Raw genomic sequence first — 15,946 nt, 5'->3', positions numbered from 1 at the left:
ATGAAAGTGAAAGTGTCAAACTGCAGTTGAAGTCGACAAATTAAGAATGAAACACCTGACATTACATAAAACTCTAGAGGAAATGTGAAGTGCGTGGTGATGCGATAATGCTAATCGAATTATGTGTTATAACATGTAAAACAGGATCATAAAAGGAACATTCAAATAGCAACTCATGTAAACACCTTAATCATATTATTCTCTTACTAATATTAAGGCAAATAATTTGATTAGGGATGTCCATGTAAACGTAGTCACTGTCTATCTCCCCTGCGTCCGTGTTTGTGTTGCTGCTGTAAACATCTCCGCGTGCATGTACTAAAACTCCCCTTTTCAAGCAAACCCTTTTCTCTTTCGCTACTCTACACTCCCACCTAAACAAAGCTGGACTCACCCACTTTCCTAAATTTTTACTGGACTTTTTTTTGTTAATTACCCTTTGAATTTAAAAAACAATCAAACAATAATGAAGAGCTTGTTAAAAGCTTGAAATATTCATTTGCACAGCCGATCCACCAGATCTAACAAGTTTAAGATGCACTAAATTTGGTTAAACTCGAATGAATGTGATTTTGTCTACTAGTCTGTTACATTCAGTTTAGTTTAATGGTAGTAAATGTGTCTCTTCCCCCATGTCCCACAAAATCGTATCTGCTGTCCCGGACAAAACAGTACCCAGGTTATCATCCTGTGAGTGTCCTCATATTACATTCACAGCAGTGTCCATTAAAATTTTGTGTACTGGAAGTTTAATTATGGCACTGTGATTGTGATTGTGCCCTTAAGGTTTGGTTTTGTTTATAATTTTTTGGTAAGACTTTAGAAAAATGGTCTGTTAGTTAATGTATACTAACATAAAGTGTGAATATAGCATTTATTAATCATAGTTCAATATTACTAATGTCTTATTAAAATCCAAAGTCATGTTTGTCAACATTAGTTAAAGCATTCTGAATTAATAGGAAATTAAATAATACATAATGTTAACAAAGATAATTAAGTGCTGTAATAAATGTAGTACTATTTGTTTGTTCATGTTAGTAAACACACTATGGGCCATTATTTTAAAGTGTTACCAGAATCTGTGTTGATTGTGGCTCAAACATTTAGACTTTTACTTCCATGGTTTAGTATCATAATTGTAAAATCTTAGAGTAAAAGGTTTCTACTTTTTACATTTAGAATGTGACATAACTGAGACATGAGTCACGGTTTAAGTGTGGCAGTTTATAACCTGCTTAGCGAAGGCCAGAGATGGCAAAAGTACACACATCCTTTATATAGGTAGAAGTACAGATACTCATGTTTAAAATGACTTTAAAAGTTGAAGTACTGACTACACTTTTGTACTTAAAAAAAAAAGTAAAGTACGGCCTCAAAAATGTACTTAAGTAAAAAGTAGCCATTACTGTAAAACTGTAAAACAGCATAAATTCTGAATTAGGAAATTCAAACTCATCGGAAATGAAGCAAATGAATCTCAATGCATAAAGTTTTTATAAAGTATCTGATTTTTATTTGTACTAAATGCCCAAACTTTACAAAAAAACACTTTTTTCATTAGAGTGAAAGACCAGAGAAAGTCCTATACGGTATGATCAGAACAGGACGACTCTAACCTTAAGCATTTAAAGGGCTATTTTTGAACTGGAATGTGTCTCTCGTTTACCTGTGATCTGATCGAGCAAAAGGTGTCTTATTACCATGCAAACATGACAGCATCAGACGTGTTAAATTCGCCGTCACCCTCTGTCTCATCTGTGTAGTCATCCTTGCCTTTCTCATGGCAATCTTCATAAACTAGTCTACATAAGGTGCGTGACAGCCTTGGTTGAAAAGGCCGCACACTGCAGCACGCAGGCCGCAATGACGAAAAATGTTTGCATCAAAAAGGCATTCAAATTGCGCAATGACAAGAAATAATATAGATCGCGCCACCAAACACATGAAAACAAAAGTAACGAACACCACACACCAACTGATTGGTGGAGAGGAGACAGAGTGATGAAGCCAATTATGATATGAGGATGGTTAGGAGGCCAGTGGGCAAATTTGACCAGGATGCTGGGGTTAAACCCCTACTCTTTTACAAAGAACATGCTGGGATTTTTATTGACCACATAGAGTCAGGACCTCGGTTTAACGTCTCATTTGAAAGATGGCGATCACTGAGCAGTATAGAGACCGCTTCACTATTGGGCGTTAGAATCCACACAGACGACAGGTTAAGCTGGTCCCTCCTGCTGGTCTTACTAACACCCCTTCTGGCAGCAACCTAGCTTTCCCCATGTGATCTCCCATGCAGGTACAGACCGGGCGCAGCACTGCTTAGCTTCAGTGGACGACCATGTGATCATGCAATCTGCCAGCAACACATATTTAACACGCATAACAATTGAGTATTTGATGGACTCTGGTATTAAATGCAGCATTTAATAGTATCCTGTGCAAGGCTTCCCTATATAATTCATGCAGCATTAGCTGAGAAAAGAATAAAATTATAATTCTAACCAAATTTATTTAATAAAAGAGGCGTAATTTGTTTAACAGGCCACTAAATAAAAAATAAGTCATTTTATGTAGTTTTTTTCAACAGAAAATTGACCAAATCTTGACTTTAACACTCTTATGTACAAACCATTTTGTGTGTGCTCAGTTACACTAAACTGTATTCTAATGTCTTTAGTAATGTCACATCTAGATGCACACGTCCAGTGCACACATCCTGTAAAAGTGTAGAGAAAAGAGCTGGACCCAGACTATCATGTCTAGTGCCTGCTAAACTGTACATACATAATCTCATGCATTCCTGATGCAGCATTTTTTTGCCAGTGTGTTACTGGCAGATTTCATCCTTAAGGGCTGCTCAAAGGGAGACTAGTACCTCAGTGCCTTGTGCCGCTTAATGAACCAGAGCTTCCAGCTATGCAAGACCTGCGTGTGTGTGTTTATGTGGTTTTGTTTGCCCAGAGGTGGAACAGCAGACGCCTCCACTGCAGTGAAAATGAAGCTGGCCACCGCTGATACCGTGACCCACTCCAGCTTGGCCAGATCGATGGAGTGCAGAGCAGATCTTTGCCAGCTTCACCCTGCTGGCTCCGCAGTGCTCCGCTCCAATCTCAGCCTTTGAACCCTGGCACTGATCTATGGCCACTTACTCCAACACTGCGTGCCGCTAGCCCTCACTACAACACAGTCATACATTAGTGATATTATCCCTGGGGGGTTCATAAAAATCGCTTTTTCGCAGACCGCTGGAATGGCAACAAGACAATATGATTTCTTTCCTCTCAGCATCTGGTTGTGAGATTAAAGATTAATATCTGTCTGGGCATCCTCTGCAGCGCCTGAATCAAATGTTAAATGACCAGCATGTTGATTAGATTATTCACTATGTTACAGGCTTGGGTTTCAAGACTGATTCTGATGAAAGTAACCTGGCTCAAAAACTCTGCGTTTGTGTTGTTGCTGTCAAGTTCCCTTGGGTTGGTACCAAAATAAACCAAGGACAGCAAGTAAAAATGCCCAGGGGGCAAAAAGTGATGCTAGAAAGAATGGATGCCAAATGCAAACTCTAATTGCAGGAAAATGCTCAACAGCAAGGTACTTGAACTTCTGCCATCGGCTTCTATCGACTGAAATTGTACACCGGCTACTCGAGAGTAGAAATGAGGGAGCAGATCAAACCAAAACAAGAAGAGCAGCAGTTGTACTTAGAACTGCTGGTAGGAAAACCGTATTGTGCTCATCAGAGAGAAGAAAAGAGCTGTATTGGAACTGACCAGGAAGAAAATATTAATTTTAGAAGTACTGGTGTGGCTAATATTGGATTTGTAGGCCTACTTGAAGGGATGGTTCGCCCAAATATGAACATTTACTCACCATTTACTCACCCTCAAGTGGTTATAATGAGTTTTATTATTATGTTAAACATAAAAGAAGTTTCGAAATATAAGAAAGATGAAAATATTTAACTATTGACTTCGACAGTTGGAAAAATAGTTAGGTGTTCCCAGCTTTATAGAGACAACAGAATAATGAAACTCAAAACAGGTATTAAACAAGTGAGAGTAAATGATGTCAGCAGTGCTTAATTTGTAAATGAATAATTCCCGAAACAAAACCAGGAAATAAAAGTTACCATGACCGACGTCACCATACAATTTCAGATTTTCCGGAACAAGATGCCATTAAACGGTGCTAGCGGAAAAAAAGAGCAGCACATTTCGGTCGGTCTTGAATTAATTTGTGCCATATAATGTTATTGGTCAGTCATGGTTAATAAAAACATGTAGCTACTAGGGGAGCAATGGTTCAATCTACTTACGGTTTGGAATGTATCATGGTTTTGGGGTCACGGTTTCGGTATGTTACAGTTTGTGCTATGCTTAGAAAACAATAGCTACAGAACAATTCAAAGAATAATAAACATATTATTGGGTAACAAACACCTGCCAATGCAACAGCTTCACACATATGACTGTAGATTTGCATGTTCTTGCATGAATTAAATAAAAATAAGGCATTTTGAAAATTGTATGTTCAAATAAAATGTTTAATAAAAATAATAGAAAATGCTTAAACTTCCCCTTTTTCTGTTTTACATCTCGAATCAAAAGTCTCAATCAATTATGTAGATAGTAATTATGTCAACACATCTTAATAATTGAGCAGTTTTAAAGTATTGATTACTTCTGTTTATATTATGCTTGCATTACCAAGGCAACAGTGCATATTTATTAATAGAGAGCTCTGTTTCACTTAGCACTATTGTAGTAAAATAAGAAAAGAAACTTAAGTGAAACTTAATTAAAGAGAGAGCGTTCGCCTATTCTCTCTTAATTCAATGGAAACAGTTAGTCGAGAAGAAAACTGTTCTTAGCAGACAGCGGGTAAACAGAGTGAATAGATGAAGTGATCTGGTGCAAAAGAACCTGCTGTATGTCCACATCCGTATGTGATGTTTTTGGGTCTGGACACAAACCGCGAGCCGCCTGTTAGTGACCACTGATCTAGGCTATCCTTGCAACAACAACAAAAAAAGCAGCATTAGTTATGTTTTTGTGTCTGTCTGAATTTACATTGAGTATCTGTTTAAAAATTTGGCCTTTCCTGTGCATTTGCACTATATCTCCTTCACTTGCCATGCTGAAACCCACAGAAACTCCACACGCACACATCACATGAGGAAACGTAATGTCAACAAAAAATGTACATACTAAGAGGTGATTGGACAGGTCTTAGCACGTGAAAGGCGTACAAAGGCAGAACTGCTTTGTTGCAGTTGTTTTTTATTAACAAACCAATATTATTAATGCATATTCTGAACAGGGGATCACAGGGCCCACCAAACCGTGAGAGGACAACGGGACGATACGTTTTTTTTGTTTTTTTTTTTAACAGAACTGTTGCATCCCTAGTAGCTACAAACATAAATCGCATGAACAACCACTATTCTGTTCACTTCACTATTATGTGCCAAGTGAAAAAAAAAATTTCCCACTCAGACTCACTAGTCTAATCTTCAAGAATAGCCTAGAGTTAGCTCTTCTATCATGTTTTCTGGCTGACTTGAGATCAGTTTTCTTCTGTCTGCCACTATCCTGATCCATTTGTGGTTTCATCTTCTCAAGATTTCTTTAATCCGTCTCATTAACCAATTTACTCTTGATTTAAAAAAAATGAAAATATGCGTGACTGCCTATTTCACATTTTAAAAATACAAATATTATTTAGCTAGGCCACTATGCTTTTATTTGTTTTCATTTGTTGGTGAATTATCTCTTTAATGTTGTATATAAAAATATTTATTTATTTGTAGATCATGACTATTGGAGTACTATTTAAGTTTTTTTTACCTCAAAATTGACTAGATTAATTAGGTTAATTAGGCAAGTCATTGGACAACAGTGGTTTGCTCTGTATCACCTTGATGAATTTCTTAAGAAGGCTAATAATATTGATCTAATCATTTTTTTAAAGGCGGGTTTTATTCTAGCCAAACTAAAATAAGACATTCTCTGGAAGAAAAAAAATATGAAAGCATGAAGTAGGATGGAAAACTAGCATGAAAATAGACTGATCACAAAGAACCTGACAGTAAATCCTGTTTAAATAAATACAGCTCTACTTTTCAACGAATTGAAGATTACCTCCTTCAGAAAATTGTATGTATATACAGTATCATCACGACTTCAATATGCTTAATAAGAATGATTTGAGCACCAAATCATTGTATTCAAATGATCATGTGACAGTGAAAACTATACATTTTACATGATCACTTAAGTACAAGAATAAATTGTAATAAATAAAAACTGCCTTTTTTCATCTCCACAAGATTGCACGGATTAAACTCCTTCTCTCACAACCTGATGCGGAGAGACTTATCCATGCCTTATCACATCATGTCTTAATTTCTGTAATTCACTTTTTGGGGGTTTACCTACAAATTCTCTCAGAAGATTAAAGTATATTCAAAATTCCCGCAGCATGGGTTCTGACACACATCATTACGCCACCATTACTCCTGTACTTTAATAACTACACTGGCTTCTTATTAAGTCACGGATTGATTTTAAGACCTTGATTTTAACCTTCAAAGCAGTGCATGGGCTAGCACCTGGTTCCATTTGTGACGTGGTGACTATCGAAACTCCAGCCCGCAGTCTTCACTCGGCATTGGGACCTACCATGTATCAGCCACGCTGTAAACTCAAGACCATGGGTGTTAGGGCTTTCTCATACAGTGCGCCTAAGCTGTGGAATGCATTAGTGTTAGGAATGCCTCCTCTCTGGACTGTTTTAAGAAACTTCTTAAGACTTGCCTATGTAGCATTGCTTTTAACTTAGGATGATTATTTTTGTTATGTATTTTATCTTATTATTCAAATTTTGATTGTTTTGTTGTATTTTTTTTATTGTGCTGTTTCTGCTATTTGTATTTTGCCTTGTAGCTTTGAGTCTAAGAAATGCAAATTACAAATAAAAAGTATTACTATTATTATAAAATGTATAAAACAGCATTATTCAAGCGCTCAAAAAATATTACTACTTGTACAAACTACTTATATAAAATGAGCTGAAACAACACAATTATTGAGTCTTTTTGGGGGGGACAACTTCATTCTTTTATGTTCAATTCACTTAAAGTTGTAAAAACTAATAAACTAACGGTGACACGGTTGCTCAGTGGTTAGCACTGTTGCCTTAAGCAAGAAGGTCTGAGAATTTCTGTGTGGAGTTTGCATGTTCTCGCCATGTTGTCGTGGGTTTCCTCTGGGTGCTCTGGTTTCCCCCACAGTCCAAATACATGATAAGTGAATTAGATTAACTACATTGGCCATAGTGTTTAAGTGTGTGTGTGTGTGTGTGTGTGTGTGTGTGTGTGTGTGTGTGTGTGTGTGTGTGTGTGTGTGTGTGTGTGTGTGTGTGTGTGTGTGTGTGTGTGTGTGTGAATATGAGAGTGTATGGGTGTTTCCCAGTAAAGGGTTGTGGCTGGAATGGCATGCACTGCATAAAACAAAAGCCAGATTAGTTGGCGGTTCATTCCTCTGTGGCGACCCCTGATAAATAAGGGATGAAAGCCGAAGGTAAATGAATGAACGAATGAATCATAAGCTAAGTTAATTTTTTCATGTTGTCCCAACAAATCGATTGTGTGGAACCCAGCATTTTTTACAGAGTTGTGTTACTGTATTTGTATTATTTCCATTTCGTTATGGTATTCCAGCCATCTTAGCATAATTTTAAGTGCACATTCACATAAACATCTCCACCTTCCAAGAATTACCCGAATAAACCAGTAATGACCTTTTTTATAGTGAATGTCAGATTGTACCCTACGCCAGTTTGTGTAGGAAAGTTTGTGTATAAGGGCATCTGAGGACATAATATGATAAAAGTCACAGCGTATTCGTTGGACCTTATAAAACCTTAATTCACAGTCTCTGTGATAGTATAAAACCTACGTTTAAATAGCTCTTGTGTGCTGGCTAAAATGTATGCAGATGCCAATCTCCGGGGTCTGCAGGAGGGTCTGAACTCTGTGTCAGGACAGACCCAGTCGTCTGTACTCAGATCAGCGGCCTCTGGCAGTGGGGCAGAGCTGTGACAGGCGCTGAATAAAACACAAACACAGCCTGGTCAGAGCTCTCCGTCTCCCCCTGGTCCCAGGAGGAGCAGGAATGCTGAGTAAGCTCTGTGTGGGGGAGTGTATGAGGAGAAACACTGCAGTGCTGCAAGGAAAGACTTTCAACCCAGAAAAACAAGGTGGACGGGGCAGGCAAATCATTTCAGACGGAGCAAAACAAAGACTTGGCACAGCACTGTGTGACCAAATTTACAAAAGTAAAACACACATGTATTACTAATTAAATAGGATAATTTTTGGTTGTTACAAATATATATCTCTTATGCTGACCAAATTCATTTTTTCAAAAACATAGTAATACTGTAAAATATTACATTTTATAAACTATTTTGATTTAATATTCTAATATTTTTCTTTTCTAAAATTCTGTTTCTATTTTCATACATTTTATAATGTAATTAATTCCTGTGATAGATAAGATTAATTGATTGTAATTTTTTCAAAGTCATGATACATGATATGCTTTTTGCAGAATTATTATCAGTTTTTATTGGTGATATTTATTAATTTTAAAATAATACTAAATATTATTAGATTCTGAATATTTTGATAGAAACTATAATGCATTTTCCAGAATTCTTTAGCAAATAAAATATCAAAAGACTATTGTTACTTTTACAGTATTAGTCTGCTGTACTTATATACAGTGTCAGGTGTCAAACACCTTTTAATGTCAGTATATAAAGGTTTAAACGGAAATATTAAAGCAAAAAATTAATTAATTCAAGAGCATCAAATCAGTATTTTAGAATGATTTCTGCAGCATTATGTGACAGAAGACTGAAGAAATGATGCTGAAGAAAACTAAGCTTTAACATCACAGGAATAAATGACATTTTGGGAGAAAAATGTAAAGAAGCAACAGTTCTTTTTTAAATTGTAGTAATTTAATCACATTTTAATCAAATAAATCTTTGGTGAGCATTTGATAGTTCTATCAAAAGCAAGAAATCCATTTAATTTCATATATTATATATATAGTTGAAGTCAGAATTATTAGACCCCTTGTTTATTCTTTCCCCAATTTCCGTTTAACCGAAATAAGATTTTTTTTCAACACATTTCTAAACATAATAGTTTTTAAAACACATCTCTAATAACAGATTTATATTATATTTGCCATGATGATAGTAAACAATATTTTACTAGATATGTTTCCAAGACACTTCTATACAGCTTAAAGTGACCCTTAAAGGCGAGGCAGGTTAGGGTAAGTAGGCAAGTCATTGTATAACGATGGTTTGTTCTGTAGACTATCGAAAAAATATAGCTTAAACAGGCTGATAATATTGACCTTAAAATGACTTTTAAATTTTAGCCGAAATAAAACAAATAAGACTTTCTCCTCAAGAAAAAATATTAACAGACATACTGTGAAAATTTCCTTGCTCTATTAAACATAACTTGGGAAATAATTAAAAAAGAAAAAAAAAATCAAAGGGGGGCTAATAATTCTGACCAACTGTATGCTACCTGAAAAAAAGTCTCGTCGTCAATCCCAGTTGTAAGAGCAATAAATAATAGTTTGACTTCTAGTTGATCGTTTGGAAAAGTGGCAGACGGTAAATTTTCCTGATTAATCCTCTGCTGAACTGCATCCCAATCATCACGAATACTGCAAAAAGACCTAATGGAACCCGCATGAACCCAAGATTCTCACAGAAATCAGTCAAGTTTTGTGAAGGAAATATCATGGTTTGGGGTTACATTCAGCATTGGGGCGTGTGAGAGATCTGCAGAGTTGATAGGAACTTCAACAGTCTGAGGTACGGTATCAGGACTTTTGTGCTGCCCATTATGATACTATCCATAGGAGAGGGCAAATTCTTCAGCAGGATAGCGCTCCTTCTCATACTTCAGCCTCCACATCAAGTTCCTGAATGCAAAGAAGGTCAAGGTGCTGCAGGATTGGCCAGCCCAGTCGCCAGACATGAGCATTATTGAGCATGTCTGGGGTAAGATAGAGGAGGCATTGATGATGAATCTAAAGAATCTTGATCTCCTTCTTTGTCATTCCAGATGACTTTATTAATAAGTTATTTGAGTCATTGCAGAGATGTATGGATGCAGTCCTCCATGAGAATCAGACACAATATTAATTATTTTTCCACTGGACCATGACTTTATATTCTATACTGTACATTATTTCAGTTAAGTGACAAGACTTCTAAGCAAAGTCAGACCTTACAGTACTAATTAAATAATTAATAATCAAGGCATGATGATATTTTATTTAGGTAAAATAAGCTTAATCTAGAGGCCAAGACCTTTGTCAGCTAGTGTTTAAGAAATCTGTAATATATATATATATATATATATATATATATATATATATATATATATATATATATATATATATATTTTTTTTTTTTTTTTTTTTTTTTCTAAAATCCTGTTAAACACAGAAATGTTCTTGAGTATAAAGATAAAAAACAATGTCAGTTGAGATTAATTGACATGCACGCATTAATGTGCAAACATACGCCCATGTAAAAACAATGTGCATCTGCGTACTCTTTACTCTTAAAAGATCTTGTTTGTACTGAAGCCAAGAGCATTGATTTTATTAAATATTCACACCATTTCCATCCCTGACTCACCCCACACTACTCTGTGTTTCCCACATCTACAGTGAAGAATGCCACCGACGGGTTCACACTCACACTATCACTTTCATTCGCCCTGTCCTTCTCTCTCTGACGCACTCTGAGCCACCCCTATTTCCCTCTCTCTCTCTGCCACTCTCACATTTGCTCTTTTGTTGTTTTATCTTCTCTTCCTCAGCCTCCGTATCAAACATAGTCAAAAATTGGATTCAGACACACATGCAAACACCAAAATCCATATATATCGCTCCGTTGCTAGTTACAGTATCTGATAATTGACACAAATTCTCCATAATCTGATGGATGTGTGGAAAGCCAGTAATTTCAATAGCCTTGATTTATAAGTGTTGGTTTTGACCATTTATTTTGTTATGTAACTATGCTCAACTGAGCTTGAAGGCAAAGCAATCTAACGATCTAATTCTGTGGTAAACGCTGGTATCAGCAGACATGGGCGCTTTTAATCAGATCCACGTCGTACAAATACAAAACACCTTATCTCTGTTTTTCAGATGCCAGTGTTGACATTTACTGACGCTGCGGTTACAGTAAATGTGTTTCTACGTTGATTTGGCACTCAGATTTATTTCTTTAACGCTGTGCGAATGCTTTTTGCTAAATTGTGGTATTTCACTATTGATTTTTGAGCAAAAAAATGCATCAGAAAGACAGCAGCTATGATTCAAAAAGCATAAAATCCATAAATGCATATGCTGACTAAAACTTTAACTACATGTGATCTAAATTAAAGATCAAAATGCAACTCTAAACAATCACAATTGTCTTGGCTGCCATTTTGCAGCACTGTGCTGAGGCTGTAACACAAGAGTCCCAAAGGAGCTTAGAACAACCATCCAAAACACGCTGTAAATGTAAACACTATGGCGCCATCTGTTGGCCAAACAGATCAACAGCGAGAAAAAAAAAATACAAGAGTGGCGCATTTACTTATACCAGAAAGAATCTAGAATCTACTCCAAGGCCATTGCTGTCTTAGTAGAGAAAATACAAATGGCTTACATTAGCAGACAGTTTTAATGTACTCATTTCCACTATAACTAAGTCAGACCTGGCTAATCAGTAGTTACTGTATCCATTTTAGTTAAAGCTAGCTTGGTTTTCTGAGCTAAACAACATGAGGGGTTTTGCGCAGCGCTGCCTGTGGTGAAAGGCCTGTACTCAGCACAGCCGACAGACGCTGAGACATGGAGGAGACTAACTGCATGCCAGCACGTAGGCAGCAGCTCTCATCTCATGCCTCTCCTAAACGCATAATCAATCTTACTTACCGTACCTCCCTCTCTGAGACGACAGAGAAACAGCCGTGAGACGTGCGCTATAATCCCTAAGTCACTACAGCATCAAACAAACAGTATATAAGTACCAAAACTACAGATGCCCAATGCTAAATATGATTTTATTATGGTAAGGAAGGTTGGAAGAATGCCAGGGCCTGGTGATAAAATGGAAAAGGTCCCTGTTTTCTTCCTGCATCTAAACATGCCTACTTTTATACCACTTAAAAGGCAATCAACAGTATGTGAGTTGAGTAGTATGTACAAATTTAAAGTAGGCAACGAGAGGATTTGTGAATGGCAAGTGAAGCAACACAATTGATAGTGTATGTGACATACAGTGACAACCTGCAGATATTCCACCAATTAGTGTGTGTATTAAAGGCTCATTTCACTCCAAAATGAAAATTCTGCTATTGATTGTCCTCATGTTGTTCCAAAACTCCCTTACAAACACAAATTAATATTGTGAAATCTGAGAGCTCCCTCATCCTCTAAAAACGGCAAGGTTTCCAACTCGTTTAAAGTTCAAAAAATACGAAAAAACATATTATATGCCTTCAGAGTTTCAATCAGAATACTATCAAGGATAGATATCAATACATAAACGTCAATAACACTAAAATAATGACATTCTCAGGAGTCTAGAATGACACTAGGTTTAGTAGTTCATCACAATTTCATTTGAGTGAACTTACCCTTTAAGACACACTGTATATCTTATTGTCTGTCATGTTGTTAATGTATAGTAAAAGCAAAGACTATAGAATACACAAGATGTGTCACTCGTATAGTTTTGAATGGGGAAAAGTGGCAAATATGGTGAATGAAGTCCCGCCTATTAGTACAGGAGCCAATCATCGATCGCTATAGACTGATGTTTGTCAGAGGGAGAAGTTTGGACCAGACGTGTGTTTTTACGACAGTTTGGTGGTCAACAAATCCACTGGAATTTCAGCGAATACATGCTTCACAGACATAAGAAATATATCTGAATAAAGCTTTACTTTTAAATGAACCAAGTACACTTGAAAACAAAAGTTTTCTGTTTGTGTAATTTGTATGAAACAAACGTGAGGTACAGTCCCTCCTGTCTGTAAATGCACGTCACATGACAGCAATTACTCAAATGCCCACAAACTTGTAAACAAAAAGTCACTTTTATTTCTGCAAGAGACTCGAGAAAGTTGTGATTTACTTCAGAAGAGCAGCGCGATCTGACAAAGCATTATCCAGAGGATGATAATGTGTAGAACAGCCATAAGTGAGGTTGGTGTCGTGATCTTGTTACTTTCGAGTGCGCATTAACGTTGGCAACCTGAAAATATGGCAATTTTTTGTTTGATTTGGTCTTTTAAAAACTAATCCTATGAGACGGTTGTTGTTTAACTTTATTAATGATTCCAAATATGTATTGTAATTGTAAGCTTGGCAAACAGTTTTAGAGAATTTGATGTTTCCCCATTCAGACAGAATGCCCGAGCATACTGCCCAAGAGGCGTTTTGAAGATGGCAATGTGTTTCAAAGAAATGACTTGTCTTAAAGAGACTTGGGTAAAAGCACAAGCTACAATGTAATACCTCTCTTCTATGAAGTCTGTGCAAATCCCTTAAAATAATAGTTTTTGCTTTTGCACTCATCAATATTTCTACACTTTTTCAGTTTTAGAAAAGACATAGAGCTCACCTGTTAGTCAGTGAGCTCAAACTCCATAGATTTCTTTTGAATGTTTTTATTGAAAGGCATCTTAAAGTCATCAAAGTCCACCTCAAAACTGAAACGTTGCCTCCTCCTTGCCATCCTGTCCATCAAATCTCTGGTGGTCAGATGGTTTTGCCAGTTCTGCAACAGAAGCACAGTAGCACAGAAAAAAAGACATAATAATCCACTGAAAGCAAACCTGCAACCACATCACATTTTTTAATTAACAGTGTGTGAAAACATGTTTGTGTAAAAATAGATTTGATTACATATAATTCTAAAAATGTTTTAAATAAGTGTTTTGAATACTACATTTTACGATTGTGCAATTAAATAATTAACATCTACCACAAACTCTGAGAAAAATATGTAGATTTGTAGATTTTGCCTACTATATATAAAATATATAGTTACTCAGTAGTTGTGTGAGTTTCCAATCCAAAGACATGGAGTGTAGGTGACTTGAATAAACTAAATTGGCTGTAGTGTATGAGCATGTATGGGTGTTTCCCAGCACGGGGATTTAAGAGTTAGCATACTGTCAGTGCTGGGTTGGATCAGTAAAGGCATCCGCTGTGTAAAACAAGACAATCAATGTATTTCAACAGATACTCACAAAAGTATGCATGGTCAGCTCTTGCTGCACGTTTTAATGCAAACCGTGATTGTTTACATTTAAAGAGATGATTTACTCTTGTCTTTTTTTAGAGACTTAATTAATCAGTCCAATCCAGGGGTGCGTTTCCCAAACAACAACAACATAACTCGTGGCTGAACTATAATAGTACGATGCATTGTTTGGGAAAAGAACGATGTAGTGACGAGTGTTTCCTAAAACCATGGTTTCTCTGTCACAGATCTGTCATTTGAACCATGATAGTTATAACGTAAAACGTCCATAATGATGCTCTAAACGGAGTTTCTTTAAAGAAAAAACCTATAATTTTTTGTGCAAATTATATTGTTTTACACGCACACACATTTAAGAAAAAACTGCCAATATTAGTTTTTAATAAAAATATGCACTCTTGATTTGAGATATATATATACGGCACATATAGGACCAGTGTTTCCTTTACAAATAATATTAAGAATATTCCATAATCTATTCTAAAACTATTCTAAACCACTTAGCTAACACATATTTTAATCTCATATATATATATATATATATATATATATATATATATATATATATATATATATATATATATCATACAGGATTAATTGCTATTAATGGTTGTAATTTACAGTAAGCCACTTATTAAGAAATAAAAAAGTCCCACTTAAAAATAATTAATATTTTTATTAAGATTTTTTATTGTTATTAAGTAGGATATTGTTTATTTATTTATTTATTTTATTTATTGTAAAAGTCTACTTTTGCATTTTGACACTTTTAAATCATTGCAGAAATGTTCTAACCACAAGGCCCATGTCATATACAGGGCAGATACATTTTTTAATAAATAACCTACTATAAATTAAAACCATTCACGTATATTATACTGTATATTTTAGTATTGACAAGCTTTGGAGACATAAAATAAATTCCGCTTTTAAATAACAGGTCACCTATAACTTTTAAAAGTTTTTAAAGTGGCAAAAAGTGCACTGCGAAGGGAAAGCAATTGACAATATGAAGATCGCTAAAACTGAACTGTAAAAAAAAATCTTGCAAAGCAAATTAGACCTAAGAGAGATGACTTTATTGCTTTTTCTTAAATGACTCCAAGTTTAAATGTTACAATGTTCTAAATAGGGCATAGGGGGGAAACTGGAAATAGAGCACAGCCAGGAACTATGCTTCTAACTACAGCTCTAGAGGTGTAGTTGCAAGCATACAAGTTTGGGACGGAGTTTGCGAATGTTTGTTGGAACGATGGATTGGGAAACACCAAATCAACAAATTATGTTTGTAACGACGCAATTTGCGACCTTAGTTGGCTAATGATAGTTTTGGGAAACGCACTCTAGATTATTTAGGTGTAGAAAGAAAGTAAGAAGAATGTATGTGCATGTGCACTAGATTTTGCATGTAGACCAATCCACATTATTTAGGAGTAGAAAGCAAATAAGAAGAATATATGTGCATGTGCACTTGATTTTGTATGAAAACATTAGTTACTGTAAGTGTATGAGGCCTACTGTGCCCCCACACACGTAGTTGACATTTATCTGTGCGTACACC

The 15,946-nt window shown here is 35.9% G+C and overlaps 1 protein-coding gene and 1 long non-coding RNA gene across 3 annotated transcripts in view; one reads left to right on the top strand and one right to left on the bottom strand.

Annotated features, from left to right (window-relative positions):
• The window catches only part of ankef1a (ankyrin repeat and EF-hand domain containing 1a), a 35,046-nt gene that overhangs the window by 2,491 nt on the left and 16,609 nt on the right, over nucleotides 1-15,946 (bottom strand). The window contains exon 10 of one of the 2 annotated variants that reach the window (XM_087297525.1): nucleotides 13,741-13,896. In XM_087297525.1, coding sequence (XP_087153651.1) covers nucleotides 13,744-13,896 — 153 coding nt within the window. In that variant the 3' untranslated portion in view covers nucleotides 13,741-13,743. 2 annotated transcript variants of the gene reach the window in all.
• LOC147839385 (uncharacterized) overlaps nucleotides 1-15,946 on the top strand; it is a 73,707-nt gene that overhangs the window by 44,052 nt on the left and 13,709 nt on the right. The gene's annotated exons all lie outside the window — the stretch shown is intronic.

This window comes from Danio rerio, chromosome 20 (assembly GCF_052040795.2).
Source record: "Danio rerio strain M-AB ecotype USA chromosome 20, GRCz13ab, whole genome shotgun sequence".
NCBI lineage: Eukaryota > Metazoa > Chordata > Actinopteri > Cypriniformes > Danionidae > Danio > Danio rerio.
The sequence above is the reverse complement of the archived record's forward strand: the minus strand, read 5'-3'. Positions and strand labels throughout refer to the sequence as shown.